The 17540-nt window shown below is 43.8% G+C and overlaps 1 protein-coding gene across 14 annotated transcripts in view; it reads right to left on the bottom strand.

Moving 5' to 3' along the window:
* CDC42BPA (CDC42 binding protein kinase alpha) overlaps window positions 1-2481 on the bottom strand; it is a 189724-nt gene extending 187243 nt beyond the window's left edge. For 8 of the 14 annotated variants that reach the window (XM_052806775.1, XM_052806776.1, XM_052806777.1 and 5 more), the window contains exons 1-2: window positions 1829-2480; window positions 838-1062 (exon numbers count right to left, since the gene is read on the bottom strand). In XM_052806775.1, coding sequence (XP_052662735.1) covers window positions 838-1033 — 196 coding nt within the window. In that variant the 5' untranslated portion in view covers window positions 1034-1062; window positions 1829-2480. Of the gene's footprint in view, window positions 1-837; window positions 1063-1828 lie in introns of all 14 variants that reach the window. The other 6 variants (XM_052806781.1, XM_052806787.1, XM_052806786.1 and 3 more) reach the window with 2 other exon arrangements.
* Window positions 2482-17540: the final 15059 nt, after the last annotated feature.

Here is a 17540-nt window from a genome sequence, read left to right as displayed (position 1 = left end):
CAGTAACCGTTCTCATCAAGGTTCTTATGTCGGACTGCATCTTCTGTTTTGCATCCATGTTTAGGAGGAAGAAGAAAACGAATTCAAGAGAAAAACATAGAGACAACCAGTTCTGTGACAACTTAAGAAGAACTGGAATGTCATCATTCACCTGTTTTAATTTAAAAAATCTGCAAATACCCTATCTCCCCAAAATGAAGAAAGAAAATGGAAAGGGTGCTGGGGACACACACTATTTCATTCTGCTTTTCAACTTTGTTTTCCTCATCAGGAAAATCAATCTAATTAAGTCAGCAATGACTTTAGGTTAAAGAAGAAAATGTCATTTTCTCAATTTTCACAGACATTTCAAACCCATATTGCTTAAGAGAGCTGGAGAATTTTCTTGTTGGTCAACACCTTTTATTTTAAAGCAGTATAGATTTGACTGCAGATGCAAATCAGAGGATTGTGTACTGATCTTTTTTCCAGGCATCAGAGAATTTATCCCTCACCCTTCTATATTCCCAGCAACTTTAGGATACAAAACTCAACAGCTGGACCTAAAGGCAAACAAATATGCCACATGTACCAGACTCTGACCCGTGTCAAAAAAGAAAAGGAAAAAAAAAAACAAAACAAAGAGTATGTTTTACATGCATACCTCAACTGCGAATAACCAATATGGATTTCTTTTTAGCACCACCACCGTGTTTAAATACAGTAAAACTGATAACACTCCCCAGTAAAACACAGAGTTATAAACAATCCCCTCTTACACATAAATAACAAGAGACATTATACAAAGCAGACAGGAACATGGACGGATGTACACAAAATAAACACATTCAAACTTACCCCACTCTAGATACTCAAGGATGTTCTTCTCTCTTCTCAGAGGGGAATTATTACATTCATCATAAAGGCAGATGAGTATATCCAGCAAGGTTTCCACACTGAAGCATTGCCCATTAGTCTGAGTTGGCCCATCCAAAATAAACTGCTCCAACTGCTTCAAACGCACTTCTCCAGACATGGTTGTTTCAGTTTGCATTGGGGTTTCTTTTTTAATGATTATTATTACTTTGCCAAAAAAAACAACAAAAAAATAAAACAAAAAAAATCTTTTGAGGGTTTTGTTGTTTAAAAAGAAGTCAACAGTATTTTTAACAAGTGTCAAACTGTGGCGGTGCTTAATTTCCAGCCCACCTCGGTGTTCCCTGCCTGAAACTAAACCCTTGTGAGTTTCAGACACACATATAGCGTGTGCATAATTTTTAAGAGAACATAGTTATCCTAAAACAAAAAAAACCTATCTTTTAATATGCTTAATAAGAAGGAAGAAAAAGAAACGGCCACTCCTGATGCTTTAATAATAATAATTGCACTCAAATTCAACCGAGACTGACTGACACCGATTTCACCGTGCGTGCCCAGTCATACGCACTTATATATTTAAAGAGATCTTCTCCTTCATTCAAAATGCAGATCATGCAGCACGGTCCTGAGAGGAGCCCCACCGCATCACTAAAGTGCCACAGCCCCCTTCGGCTCGCACCAGCGCTTCACTTCCCAGAACGGACGGGAAGGGAAAAATATATGTATTTATCTATTTATATACGCGAAAGGAAGAAGAAAACGGGGCGCACACCGGCGGGGAAGGAGGGAGGGGGCCGCGCAGCCCCGCCGCCCCCGCCGCTGCCTCCCCCGGCCCCGGCCCCGGCGGGCAGCGCCTCCGCGGCCACCGCGCCCGCCGTGGGGGTGGGGCGCAGGTCCCCCCCTCGGCCGCCCCTCCTCAGGGCGCAGCCACGTCCTGCCCCGGGCAGCTTTTGCCCTTCCTCCTCCTTACCGAGTCTCCTTTTAAGGCTTTTCAGTGATTCAAAAAAACTAAAGTCTTCATCGTCGCCCCCTTCTCCTCCGCTGCGCCAAGGGGCGGCGGGCGGGACGCGCGCCCCTACACACCGGCACCGCCACGGGGCGGCTGGGAAGCGCTCCGAGCCCTGTCAAATCCTTCCCATGGCTGCTGCTGCTGCGGAGACGGCGCCCTCCTTCTCCTCCTCCTCCTCACGGCGCGCGTCCTGGGGCGGAGGGAAAGCGCCGGAGTCCCCGCTCCGGCCGCACGCTGCGGGCCGGGAGGCCCCGGCGGCAGCGGCAGCAGCGGCGGCTTCACTCCCGGCGGCGAGATGCTCTCCCGGCTTCGCCCCCCCGGGCAAAGGGCATCCTCCCGCGGTGCGTGTGTGGAGTGTGTGTGTGTCTGTGTGCGTGCGTGCGCGGGGCGGCGGGGAGGGGTAACGGCGGCGCCCTCCCTCCCTCCCCTCCGCTTCCGCGCCCTCCTCTCCCCCGCCGCTCGCTCCCTCCCTCCCTCCCGCGGTCACACGCAGCAGCAGCCGCCGCCGCCGCCGCCGAGCTCGCAGCAGCCCAACATGGCGGCCGCGGCGGGGGGTAGCCGCCGCCGAGCGCCGCCGCAGCGCGGGGAGCCGAGCCCGGGGCCGCCGCTACTGATGGGATTGAGGGGAGGAGGGAGGGGAGGAGGAGGAGGGGGTGCTGCAGCAGGGAATGCAGGGATACGGGCGGACCGAAGCGGAGGGGAGGGAGGGGGAGAGAGAGGGCGGGAGAGGGGAGGCCGCCGCGCAACGCCCCGCGGGCTGCGACCGCCTGGCCGCCGGCGGGCTGGGCTGCCCCGAGCCGACCCACCCGCCAGGCCGGGGGTCCCTCCGGGGCCTTCCCCCGCCTCGGCCCTCCACCGCCGCTGCCCGCCCCCGGCCCGGTTCCCTTAAGCCGCCCTGCTGGCTCGTCTCCCCGGTAGTTACGCGTTTAATTAAAAAGCACTGCCTCATTAAGGCCGGCGGGCTGAAGGGTAGGGGGAGCAGTGCCCTGCCTGGTGTTTCATTCCACGGTTATGTCTGCCGAGCCTTTTAGCACCGAGCTCCAGGTGCGAATGTAGACCGCGTCCACCTCACGCTTCGACAACTAAAAACGTGACAGAAAATGCGGCGGTTCTTAGCGGTTATGTCCCCGAGTGCGAAGTGCCATCCCTCCCCGAGGAGCCCACCGTGCCACCCTGGCGTACGTGGGGGGAACAAGCCTGTTTGGCGCTGGAACGGGGCCGCCTCAGGCGTGGAAAATGGCAGCCGACGGGCAGCGCGTGGTGGCGGTTCTCCTCTGAAAAGGTGTAAGGGATGCGGTGTTGTGCTCAGGCTACCGTGAGGGATTGAATGTCATCTGTCACTTCAGTTCGTCCTTCCTCAGAAGTCAGGTGAAAGAGGAGGAAGGGAGCACAGCTCCCAAGGGTCACCGGCCATAGGTGAAGTTGAGTGTTCTCCGAAAGCCCGTGAAGTCCTGCATTTGCTAGAACTCCAGAGAGGGAAACGGCTCAGGCATCTGCTTCCTCAGTTCAGTAACCAATGGAAGACTGTTGGCTGGGTTTTGCCATAACAAGCTTCTATATAATACTTTTTTTTAAACTGTCCTTTTTACCAGCCGATATAAAACGTCAGCAGTCATATACCCACGAAGATGAAATACACAATACAATTAAACAGAAGTCCCATATGTTTACTCAGAGTCGCTGAACTATATATAAACTCACTGGTGTGAAGCTAGAGAGGGCAGTGACCCCCACCCCATGCAAGTGAAAAGGCAGAGCAGACAGGCTGTGGGGCTGGAAAGTCTCCTTTCTGTTGGTGAGCCTGGGAAGGGGATCCACCAGCTTGGGCAATGGCCTTTCAAAGGACGAAACTCTCCTGCCAGCTCTTGGCGAATGAAGAAATGTGCAGAGAATTTAATTCTAAAAGTTTTTTTACACAGAAACCCTCCAAGAAATTTTGTTAGGAACTGCTAAAAGTACAAATGAGCTTGTGATGGGTAGAAGGTACGATTAAACTGAGAAGATGGGGACAAGGAAAGCGTTCCCTTCCCATGCTGGGGTATGCCCGTGGTATGACAAGAGCCCTGTGCAAGGATCTGGGGTGCTGCTGCTCCTTGTCTACTGAAGCTTTCGTTGAACAAGTCACCGCGGTGCCTCTGTGGTAGGAGCCCGCTCCGAAGCTGTGGCACACAGGCAGTTTTACAGCGAGAGTAAGGTATTTCCTGCTGGCTCTCTACTGAACTTGTAGAAATCAGGATTGAAGCTGGGGGTGGGGGACGCCTGATGACGGCAATAAAAATAAATTGCTATTGCCGGGGTAGGTGGACCAGATCAGATAGCACTTCCTATAGGGGTTGCAGACATGTCAGCCAAGTTCATCCTGAACATACATTAACCATTAGTAGCATTGCAGAGGGAAAAGGGAGAAGATAAAGAGTTAAAGGGATGTTAGCTCCTTGGACTTTGGCACCACTTGGTAGGGAAGTGAACTAAAGAACCGCTGCCAAAGATATGGTGGGTGTGGATATTTCACTTATTTACTTATGTTACTGTGTTTTCCTCAGCCAATAATAAAGTCTTTCCTTGTTTTAATTGCAGACCAAGTGTTTGCAAACAAGGAAGGATACCTTGCAAAGGCACTCACTTTCCCTATATTTCTGGTTTTAAAGTTGAACCCTTGTTTCTGTCAGCACCACTTGACAGAAGTTGCACATCAAGCCAGTTCTTTTCAGCATGCTTTCAGCTCGAGTGAGGCTACGAAAGCCACACAACATGTTTTGCTATAAAAACTGTGCTATGTAAGCTGCAGTTGAACACAAAAACCCAGGAATTATTTGTTCTCTACTCATTTGATAGCCTGTCCAAAAATATATAGGCGGTTCCCATAACAACTGGTGATACACCCACTGGGCTGTCCTGTCACAGAAGCTGTGAGGAACAGGTAATACCAACAGTGACTAGCAACAATTTTATTTGCTGGGAGTTACCTATGTACCAGATGAGTAATTCTCACAATACCCCCATGGGATGGAAAAATATTTTTTCTGTTCTATAAGAAAGACCGCAAGAGAGACTTTAGTCCAGAATATTTAGAAAACCAACAAAAGAACTTAGTGTAACACTCAGAAATTCCTTCCCTCTTGTATGTTCTGTCACTAAGACAGACCGTGTCCTAAAAATACACCCAAGTTGTGCAAACATACCCCAGTATCTTTCATAATTATCATGTGTTTGTTTCACCCCATTCTTATTTTAATAACATCACAATAGTACTTCCTTCTTATTGCTTAGCTTTACAAATGTTTACAGTACCTAAAAAGTAACTAATGATAATAAAGGATTTATATCTTAGAATAAATTAAGCAAGCTGATAGCAACACAGGGAATAGCAGGGAATGAGGAGGATACGGTTGAAACAACATAGTTTATGTATTAAGAATATGTATGTTGAGTGTTGCAATACTTAATATTGGTATAATAAAGAGCCTTTTCTCTCCAGGGACATGAGAGTTGTTGTTTTGGGTGAAATACTGCAGATATCTGCTTTTGGCATGCACACCATTTCTGAAGTTGAGAGGGATCCCATACGCTTCCCAGCAGTTTGACTGGTAGATCTGTTACATGCTTAGGGACAAGTACTCCAGAGTGGCATTTATGCGTCAACAAAATTTTGCATCCAGGCTTTTCTGTTCTCCAGAACTTCACTTTGTAGACACATGTTGTTTTTACTGACATAGCGGTTCATCTCCCGAGGAAAATTTGGGCAGTACTCTATGCAAAAACCCAATTTAGAGAACGTATGTTTAGACACATGATGGTACCATTTAGAATGGGGTTGTAAAGCTGTCATCTGAACTATAGTAATAACTTAGGTTATTATAAGAGATTGCAGGTAGCTACAGATGGAGCACACATTGGTTGCACTCTAGGATGACACTGAAGACATGCATGTGTGAAGTGAGCAAAACTGGTTCTAGTATCTGTAGCATTGTAGTTTCACATAAATCTTACTACTGGGGCAAACTTAATCCTAGTGGACAGAGAGCTCTCTTCACTGAAACTGATGACTATCACAGAACTTAATTAGTCTCAGTACCTATAATAATGCATTTAGTAACAAGCTTTAATGTTTTTAAAGACTTGTAAATCTATTATTCTTTTCCTCTCTAACTGTCTTGCCAAGACCTATTTCTCCTGTGAGGCCTACAGACAAGTACAAGTACAAGTACTAAATGGTACCTGGCAGAATTTATGCTTATTATTTACCTAATCCCAAAACAATGATCATAAATGTGTATGCATATATAGATATTGTAAATATGGAATTATCTTTCTCTTCCCTTGTGCTTCTTTTATTGGTCTTTGGAGTCTTATTTATAGTCTTAATGATTTTCTGTGAATGGCTGAACTGACTAATTTTACCTCAGAGACAAATTGCATCATACTGATCTCACTACACTGGTTCTGTGTCGGCCTCACTCCCCTAGATTTAGTCTTCATTTAAAACTAATAAGAACGTGGCCACCACCAGGATACAATTTTCTGTGAAGAATGCAGTGCTTTTGGCCCTGCTGAAGTGTCCAGGGGTGCTGTGCTCTGAATAGAAACAAGATAGCCTCTGTGATTAAAGAAGAGGGGAGGAAGCAATGAAATTACATTAATAACTGCGTGAATTTGCTATTATTTTGAATCCTGCTTTTATGATGCAATCTAGGAACTGTCCAAAATCACATCTCATGCTGGCCTCCAAACAGGACCCTGTTTGCACTCTGACAATGCTGTTTTGTCTCTCAATATGTCATTTTTTCCTGTAAAACTGGGACCAAGTCTGCCAAAGCTCCTAGGGTTGCTGTAAAGCTTAATTAGCATCTGTGTAGCAGTCGAGATTCTTTTTACTTTCCTTTCTTCAGTAACATAAATCTAAAAGTGTTCTTTTATTTCCTTTCTCTCTTGTTTTTGTAGTCTATATCTCCAATTTTTCAAGCCTTTAGTCCCTCCATAGTCCAGGTGTGTCCTGTGGATTCCTCTATCTATGCTGAAGGTTTTTTTCACTGTCTCCTGAATCCGTTACCTGTGTTATGCCACCTTCAACAGTTGAACTCTCCTCAAGATACTTCAATCCCTTAAATGAAGCTATGTAGTGCGGTAGAACTCTTCCTCAGGTCGAGTGGCTTTTCAAACTGAAGAGTTCTCAGGGAGACCACGTATTTATTAGTGAAACTGGATGGATGCAAATTTCTGCCACTGCCACACAAGGCACAGCAAGAAAATCCTTTGATTCAAAAGAAAAATGGATACATTTACATTATTTGGCTGATGCCTATACAAAACTACTGTTGCTCATCTTACAATTCCAATAACTTGGCATGAGAGCTGCTTCTAAACCTACTCTCTTTGCAATGTTTCATAGTTTCTACTGATCATAATCAAGGCTTTTGGTACCTGTTCCTCTAAAACTAGTACCTCTTCTTCTGGTGAACACCCAATACTGTATTATGGATTTTTTTTAAAAAGGGTATACTTAGAGATGAATGCAGTGAGGACCTAACTGTGAAAGTGATTTAAAAAAAATGCAATGAGCTGCTACTACCATATAAGTAACAATGGAAGAAATGAGGAATGAGGAAACTTGTGACTAAGAGATCTTTGACAGGGGAAGGAAACAGGATGGAGTGAGGAAAAATGGGATAGAGAGGAGAGAGGGAGGGAGAGTGTCAATTAATTTGGAGATCATATGGGAGGAAGAGTGATTCAGAAAGGGGAAGCCAAAGGCAAGGATTTTGGCAAGAAAGTGGGAGGGAAGCTTGTGAAGAGGGAGAGGGGAAAAAAAACCCCTTATTTGCAAAAGCCAGCAAATTCTGCACTTAGATGAAAACAAGCCCAGCAAGAAGCATAATTTGGAATGTGAGCCCAGGGTGGATTGACCTGGACTAGCTTTACTTCAGAGAAGGGCTCAGAGTGCCCAGCTCATTACAAAAGGGAGTGCGAGAGGTCACACACTGATCTCAATTTCCCCCAAGGATGTGGAGTTTTCAGATTAGAAGTCTGACCAATTCAGTTTTTGTTTTAAACTAGTATTCTGGTTTATTTGAATTTTAATTGAAAGAACATTGATATATTGAAAACAGCGGTGCCTCTATTTTATGTGTTGCTTATTTTTAACTTAAAAATTGCCAAGCAGCAACAAGGCTCTAAAATATGTATTTTATTGGGTAAATAGATATGGACAATCATGACAGTTGCAATTCTGGCAGAAGTCAGTGTTTTAATTAGAAATAGGACACTTTTAATGTAAAGAGACACTTCCATCGTGGTCTGCGGATTGAAATCACAATACCGAGTCTGATCAACAATTGGCATTTTGAGTGTGTTTGCTAAATTTTATTTAGATGGGGAGGCAGAAAGCCCCATCTCTCTCTTCATGGATTAGACTTGCAATCAGTCATCACATTTTACATCACAGGTGATAGCAGTGGTGCAGCTCACAATGACTAGAAACCAGGCCCTTTATTATTTGCCAGTACTACATTTTGTGGATTGATTCCTTCTGCAGTAAAAACTAATAGAAAAATGAAGTGCTCTGTAAAACTTGAGAGAGTTGTGGAAAGCATTTGTTGTAAAGAAAGACCTCTTGCCACTCAGCAGGTAACTTTAGGTCACTTCCCAAAGATCTTGAAGAGAAATGGGCAATGGAAGACGATTTCAAAATGTTATGTAGTGTTCAGTCATGATCCCACTCAAGCCAATGCCAAAAAAGCCTCCTTGATCTCAGCAAGAAAATAAGTGAACTCATAATTCCTTCTGAAACAAACAAAACTGTTTGGACTCAGATTTATGAGTAATGAAAGTGGTTTATATCTTTGCACAATGTCAACCATTTTTCTTTGTAAACTGTCAGTGCACAAATTAAGAGGATTTAATTATATGGAAAGGTTAGAAGAGTTATTCCAAGTATTTTTTGAGGTAGAGAAAGACAAATATTTGTACTAGTTTAATCAAAAGTATGAACATAACACTGGCTCGGATCCTCGTGTGTGGATAGCAAGGCCTGTGCACTGGAAATAATTGTACTTGTGGAAGGAGCTGCTGGCCAGTGGTACAGCTTCATTTTGTTAATAGTGCTCCCTTGGTGAAGGTAACCTTTCTTATAGAAGTGAGAGCAGATCTACTAGCATCAGTGCTCCCTACCTCTATCAGTGCAAGAGAGCGAGGTTAGCAATGAGTAACTATGTAATTGTTTAAAGTAACCCAGTTCACGCTGGCTGAAATAAGTTGGGGCTCATTTAGTCCTCTCAAGACATCAAAAGGAGGGACAGTCTCCAGCAGATGGGCAAAGACAAGCATCAAAGACGGGGTTGGGGACAACAACCTCTCCTAATGGGACACACATGGATCAGGAAGAGGACGTTGCTCCACAGTCACAGTCATTCAGCTGGGGAGAAGCTTAAGTTACAGTGAGATTTTCTTAAGGCAGGAGTGTTGCTATGGACTGCATTAATTCAACTCAATCAATCAAACTGAAGACAAGGACTAAAAGTACTAATTAAAAGTAAATATTTCCAATCAGAGTAAGTTTTAACAACCCATAACTTGAAAGTCATTTGGCTGATTTTCCTCAGTTTTTGCAAAAGTGACTAAAATACACCTGGCAAGCTTCAGACTTGAGCAGCTTTCCAAGCCAAAGTTATGATGATGGGATGGAAATAGGGTGCTATAACAGAAGCTAGCTTCAGCCTTAACCACAGAGATGTTGCTGCCTCCCCTTAACATCCCCAAGCTATGCCAAAGCACACAGTAAGTGAATTAAAATCATCACATAAAATGGAATGTTTGTAAAACTTTAGTCAAGTAATGTATTTATCTGTCATAGAAACATTAATCATAATATAGCTATATCTCAAACTTTTTCTTCCCCAGACATGGAGACCAGCACAGTTTCCCAGAAGACTGACAATTTCTATGTGTAGTACATCAGGAGGAAGCAAGGTCCAGCTGCATTCATCACCTGGAGTCCAGCATTTTCTGCAATCGATTTCTTGGTTCCCTCCTGAAGAGGAGGGTGTCATTTCAGAGGCTGTGAAAATTGGGTTTCCATGCAGGTAATGAAAAAAGATTTTTTGACGATGTTATAAAGAAAAGTTTTGTATTTTTACAATGAAGAGTGAAAGCCATAGTTGTGTGTTCTCAAAAAAACACATCAGCAGTTATTAGCTGTTCTTTTGGCTTTTCCAACAAAGTGAAGATTTTCTTACTTGACCAAATAATGAGGAAAGTGGCTAGTGGATGTATAATTAGCTTCCAGCTATGACTAGCACAGCTCTACACAGCAGCAATCCTACAGTCCCTAATCTCACTGCTGTCTCCTGCAGGAGGAGGAAATGAGCTGGGCCACGGTCTCTGAACCTCATCCTCCCTCTGGTCAGGGACTCTGACAGACCCAGGGTGCAGAGCATCAGGATGTTGAATTTATTGCTCCCATTTGCTTCAAGGCCTTTCCTAAGACTCAATTCCCTCACCCTGCAGTAAAAGTGATAATAATATGAAGGTCTATGATTCACAGTAAAGCACTGTATCTTGTTTAAGTTAAACAAGTACCTAAGTGCTCTGCTGAACTAGGGCCAAGGGTGGATTACTGAGAGAGCTGGGCAGTCTTCCCATCTCCAGCCAGTTCACCAAGTAGTCTCAGGCTAATCATGGACTTGTTCTGGGGCTTAGTTTCCTGCACATGTTTATCATAGGGTATCTATTCTGACTGGTAAAGATAGGAAGATAATGAGGGAACACGAAAAAACTCTTCAGAACATCACAGAAAGGAAAAAGTGCTGTAGAGAAAACAGGCTTCAGCATTGGGTATATACTGCATGTTACATTCTCCTTATGATTTTTCTTTAGTCTCTGGACTCTATTAGGTATTCCTGAAAAACATCGGGTAGCTTATTAGCAGAGAGTCCACTTGCGCTTTAAATGGCAAGAGTGTAGTCTGCATCCCACAGAAACCAGTGGAAGAAGATCCAGCACTGCATGCAACCAGCAGCCCAGAATGGCTCAGGCTGTGTTGCCTTGAAGCAGCCTCATCATTCTGCCAGCACTGGCCTGCTGTAGGAGGTGAATCCAGCAGATTCTGTCCAGGCTGTTGCCTTCATGCCATACAGCAGCCTGAAAAATTAACTCAGCCCTCTTTGCAATGGCTTATTAAAAGGGAACTGGAACAAAGCCTTTGGCAGTCTCTGCCTAGCCTGTGCTGGGAGAATTTCCTCTGATCAGATATGGAGCTTTTAAGGCTGTTTTGCATTTCTCTGATTCCTACCTGGCAGAAAGTGGCTAGAGAAAGGGCAAGGGTGTCACTGTGGAGAGCTTTTTATTGATATGAGAGAGGCCTTATTACCACGTAATAGTTTACAAGAACAGACTTTTCTTTTAACACTTTTTCTACTTGGAAATTTGTATTACATTTTGCAAAGTTAGAGCAAAAGAGTGTAGTGTATTGAATTGCAAGAGAGCTATCCTGAGGACATATGTTTACTGTATCTTTTGATACAGAGGAAGTCAGCATAAAAAATCTTTACTAAGAATAGATTGTGCCAGAATATTAGTTTCGTAGCATAACAAACAGACAGGAAAATATAAACATGCTAATCCATCCTGTGCAAGAGAAGAGCTGAGGTAAGGTACTCTCCTGATTAACAGCTGCTAGCTGGTGTTATAAGCACAGTTGTGGAGATCTTAATATTACATTACAGAATTGTTTGTGAAACCAGAAAATGCCAATGTTACTTTTTGTGGATTTTGAGCTACAGTTCTGAAAGAGAATAAGCTCTTTTTTCTTTATAATAACCGTCCATATTTTGTTTATCCATAGATAAAGCAGCACTGTAGCATACTTCTGTTTCTGTGACCTCCTCAAAACCTTTCTGCAGGCATTTCCTGATTCCTGAGTTCTGCAGATTTAGAACCAAAAAAGACTGAAGAGCAGTGAGTATCAGTGATATTTCCTTTTTCTACTGCGCATTCACGGGTCAGTCTGGCAGGAATTAGCACAGACTGAAATAACTATTTTGCTCAGGCTCCCTTTTCTGCAAGGATAGAATTCCCAAATTCTAATCTCGCCCCCAATTCTGGCTCACTTTCTGTGCATATAAGGCGTGAGGTAGCTGGGGCCAACGTGCAGACAAAGGATTAGCACCCGTGGGGAATGAGCTGTTTTCAACTCCCCCTGCATAACTGTGGATTTGAAGGCTTATTTCCTTACCTCTTTTGCGGTAAGTGAAGGGGAAAATCCAGTCGACCAATAAAAGAAATGGAAGGGGTTGTGGAAAAGGGGTTTGTGGAAAGGGGGTTGTAACTATGATGTATCCCATGCGAGTAGCTTTCAAGGCCCACCCTCCCATCTTTGCTGGGGATGCACAGGAGACAGCAAGCGATACAAGCCCATTCTGGTGATTTCCAACCGTGGGAAAGATCTCCTGAGCTGTTTGCCAGCTGATATGACAGATCATCTTTACCTGACCCAAGGCTGCAGGCGAGCAGGCAAAGAATTGGATAATTAAAAACTGCCCCTTGCCATCTCCTCCAGGGTATGATGTGTAGGAAGATCTTAATCCTGACAGACAGTGAGTCCAAGACAGGATTTGCCAGTCCTTAGCTGGAAACAAACTGTTTAGAGAAGACTTAATGCAGGGGCAAATCTTATGACAGAAAGAGCAAATTCAAAAGATAAGCATGATATTTAAGACATAACAATTCAGTTGCAGAAAAAACCCCGCTACAAATGCAGGCAGTGTCCACTAAGTGCATTGTTCAGCTAGGATGGAGATTGGTCCTGGAGCTAATGAAAAAGGATGTGATTCATCCCTTACTAAAACTACACTAAAATTTCTCATGAAGTGATAAAAAACATTAATACATGCATTACATTGAAGTGTATACTCCATCAACAATGTAAAGTCTGTTGCTTAGAGAGAGAGAATACATAGTGTGTAATTACAATACCACCGAAGAATACAGCTTATGTGTTTAGGTATGTCAGCTGTCCAGCTGCACTTAAGTATCTTTCAGCATATCCATTACATTTGCATACGATATATGTAAATTAATATGTCCTTAACTCATACCTATTTCTGTATGCATAGATGTAGTATGCATGTATATACATGTATACATATATAGGTATGATATAAGCACATATTCATTCAGAGCATTTTAATATAGTTAAAACACTGTGCCAAAAATGTACACCATCTGTTTTCAATCAAAATAGTCTATTTCAGAGGAAGGGAGTGTTGTCTGGTGATCAGAGCAGGGGAACTAAAGAGTCAGGACTCATGGATTCCATTCCCGAATCTGCCAGAACTTGGCTGCATGGTTTTGACAAGTTCTGTGACTCCTGTGTACCCTGCTTTCCCCATTTGCAAAATGGGGCAGTATCTGCTAATAGGATGTTGCAATGGAAAACATAATTAGTATATGCTTGGAAAAATACAGAAGTTCTTGTTAGATCATCATGGTATGTTTGAAGAGTGGAATTTAATTGAGAAATACAGTACAGGATTTGTTTCAGAAGACATACGTAGCAGCTATGTGTATAATTACAGCTATTTGTACACACGTGGGTAGCCTAATTTTTGAATGATAGTACCCTTAACAAAGCTAATGGGCAAAAAATGGTGCTCAACGCTCTTATGAACCCAGCCAATACTGTAAAAGTTTTCACACTCTATTGAACAGGGTTTCCACGGTGACAGCTGTACACCAGTGGGTGAAATACGTGCTGTACCTAATTTTCATCCTGAAATAGGAAAATACAAACGGGTATTGGGATTTTCTGGCACGTTCCCTGCAGAGAAAGCCTAGTTCCACTGAAGACAATGACAATACTCCTATTAACATAATTAGGACAAGATTTCACCCCATCCGCTTCTTTAGCTTCAGTGCATCCCTTTCAGGAATACAGCAGGGACTGATCAGTCCATCCCACAGTGCTTCCTCTTGGGCATGTTGGCCACATTTGCACCGCGGCACAGAGCGATGTCTCCTCCTGTGCTCAGTAGGCTGCACGGGGTGGCCCAGCCTGGGTTTGGTGGGAATGCTCCAGGTGTCGTAGCAGGCAGAACAGTAAGGGTGCTCCACGCTCCTGGTCTCCCACTGTCCTCACCTGCCGATTCCCAAACTCCTTTGGTTATCCTGTAGTGCACACATCTGTGGGATGTTACGGCTGTGCCTTGCCTCTGGAGAGAGATATCACAGGCACTTTCCATTGGGATGAGAAATACCATATAGAAAATTGCATAAATGCAGCAGCTGCGGAGTGTTGGAGAGGAAAAGAAACAGTGTTTGTATGTTGGGGTTTGCCTGGCTGCCAGTACGGAAGTGGCAGTGAGAGAAATCGCGTGCTGAATGCTGCTTATGTATTCTGCAAACTGAGGCATTCTAGTATGTGATAGATATTTGATGTAAATATGAAAGTATTTCAACATCTACGTCTTTGTCACCAAGAAAAATGGGCTGAGCTTGTTTGGCTTTGATGTTTTTGACAGCTGCTGTTCCCCAGGCTGCACCTCATATCTCATTAGTGCACTGTTGCTTAAATACAGCTTCAAAAGTACACTTCGGATCTTAAAATGTATATACCTAAAATGAGCCAGTTGCTCATCCAAGTGCACTGGTAAAGTGACATATGTGATAATGCAAAGACAAGGCAGTATGGATCTCACGGCTATTAAGTGGATTTACAGCTTTGTCACTCAAAGAAATGCTTTTACCCAAATGAGTGAGGACAATGTGCAACATAAGGTTATGTTGGAGAGACAAAACAGTTGGTTCAAATACTGGTTTGTGAGAATTATAACTCCACGTCTGAGATCTTAACAAAAGTTATCATCTTCTGTCTTTGTATCTGTAAATGTATCTGCTCTTTGGATCCCACCCCCTATATTTTAAAGAACGGGTGTATTCACAGAGTGCCTAGGATATGCTTTTATGCTTTGTAAATACAGCTTTCAAGCCTCTTTCAAGCCTATGGAGAGTTTCCATCATATATATGAGAGTTTCCATCATATACATGTGCCATATTCGTTTTCAACTGCTTTGAGTCAGAGCATTGAAGACAACAAACTTGCTAACCAGGATAAACTTTTCTTCAGTTCTTGAACTTTTGTAAAATGAGATTCCTCTTTAAAGGGGGTACAATTACCAGCCAAATGAGACAACAGCTTCCAATTTCAGGCTACCAGTGACACAAAGAAGCAACTAGAGAGACTGAAGCAGGGAAGGAGGGTAGGGCTTGGTGGGAGGGGACCAAGGATCTAAATCCTGCTTTCTGCTTATGAAAATCTGTACCTGGAGGGGAGCGGAGGAGATGCACCTAGCAGATGCATCTCTTGTGTGCAGTAAATGACAGCTGTTCATTCAATCGATTCATGCAGTAAGCTCATACAAGTGCACCAGAGGCTATTCTTATGCACAGACTTACATTTTGGGGAGAGAGAGGTTTTGCTCTTATGGCCCATTTGTTTTTCTGTCTCTCTACTGTGACTTTTAGCAGGGAGGCATGAAATCAGGGTGTATTGCCAAATGAGTATCAGCCAGTTCTGGGGCCGGGGCCAAGAGGCAGCGATAAGGAGCTGGTGAAGATTGCTGCCTCTCCACATGCCCCACATGGAGGGCAGTGGATTCCTGGGTGTGACCTTGAACAGTCAGGAAGAGGATGAGGAGACTGAGCCAGGCAACCCAGCTCCCTGCAGAGGCCACAGTCCCGGTGCAGAGCAGGGCTTGCTGTCAGTTGTCTTTGACAGCCACTTCCACCGAACCAGAGCAAACAGTCTGGCACAGCCCAGCTTGGAAGGTCTGCTGGGTTGCCTTGTTTTTGAGGACACTTGTGTGACCCAAATAGCAAGGATTTCACACGTTGCCAAATGCACTGGACATGTCAACAAATGCATAAAAATGTTCAGTTTACCACCAGACTGAAAAAAAATTAAGAATCTGAAAGGCAATAAATTCTGCAGATTTTTTCCCCTGTAATCCCAAAGAGCATGACTTTTCAAGTATGTTGTCACTCCCTAAACCCAAGAATTGTTCTGCAGTCTGTTGGCTATGGTGTTCTTGAGAATTTGTAACTGAAACAAATATACTTTGTTCTGTTTTGTAATACCCTTCCACTATATTCAGGGTTTATTTCTGACATTGTCAAGAAAGGCCTCATGACTTCAGTTCAGGCAAACTCCTCCTCAGAAGAGGAGGAAAAGTGACAAGAGAAACTTACTTAAATTCTTTATTCACGTAAGATAGATGCAGTTTGTCAGTGACTTTTTAACTACGGAAATCTGCAGGTGTTCCAAGCCATAAGGCAGCATTACTGGCACCCTGGTTAAGAGGGATCATAAAAGGGGAGATGCTCTTTAATGTTTTATACATAAATACACCACACTGGCTTTGCTGTTCTTAGGTGCATGCTACACGGTGCGATGGTCTGACATGATATAACTAACAGTTGTTGTGTCAGCATTTGGAACACGAAGTCATGACAATACAGCACATTATTTTCTGCTCAGGGGTTGATTTGAGCTAGTATATACTGATCTTGTTTTCCAGTTTCTGCTGCTATCTGTCTCGAGCTCTTTCTCACACATGAAGTGCAAAAGCAGGGCTTGAGGCAAGCAATGCCTGATGGTACAGCAAATCTTCAAAAGTAGTATGTGTGCCACGTGTGATTTGAGTCTCACGTTGGGATCAATATCCAGCTTCTGCTTTTGCTTTGTTACAGTTCCTCCATGTCTGGACTGTGGCGAGAAACATCTCAGGTGAGACAGAGGAGGGGAGACTCGCTATGTCAGGCATGAAACTTCTGCTATTATTACAGCGAAAATGGAACAATATGCAATGAGAGCGCCGGCGCGCTCCAAACCACAGCCCTCCTAGACTTCTCCTTCTTCCAAGTCTGATGGGGATCCAGATGCAAAGGAACTTTTCCAAAAAAACAGACCTTGGCTGTCAGTGCTTCATGCTGCAGAGAATTATGCAGTTTCTGAAATTTTTCTTTGAGAACATTTGTTTTCCCGATGGTGTTACTTCATGGACTGTATTTACTTTTTCCATTTTGTTCATAGTTACCAGTGTGTCTATTTTCATAGTCATGCTCTAGAAACAGAAGTTCCTTTCCCTCTCTCCACTCTAATCCTTGTAACCCTCACCCAAGGTGGGGGCAGAAGCCAAAGCTTAACACCTAATTTGGATAATAATTCCTGCCCACCTTCTCCCTCCTCCCACTTCACTTGTCCCTTTATTAGATTAGCTATACAGAATGAAGTGCTAACGAGTGCTTTCTAACAGCTTTGAAAAACAAGGTAATGAAAGGAGCCAAGTAAGAAAACAGAATGTTTGGCACTAGTAATGGAACACGAAACCTTTTACCTTCATCCATGGATTTGAATCTAACCCAGCTCAGTAACAGCCCAAGTTGTTAACATGTCAGGGTTATGTGGTAGCCTGAAATAGTTCAAGTTCTTAGTCCATTTCGTCAGGTATGGGACACAGAACCCTGGACTCCATGCACAGTCTTGAACATAATCCAGCTCCGTTCTTACTGTCAGGGCAATGTGGTTGCCTGGGTAGAAATAGTCCATGCTGCTAGCCAGCTTTCTAGCAGAAAAGCTTTCCCACCAAAGAAATGGTCAGGTCGAGTAGTGCTGCCCCATCA

This window comes from Harpia harpyja, chromosome 13, assembly GCF_026419915.1.
Source record: "Harpia harpyja isolate bHarHar1 chromosome 13, bHarHar1 primary haplotype, whole genome shotgun sequence".
NCBI classification, from domain to species: Eukaryota; Metazoa; Chordata; class Aves; order Accipitriformes; family Accipitridae; genus Harpia; species Harpia harpyja.
This window is presented reverse-complemented; position numbering and strand designations above follow the sequence as displayed.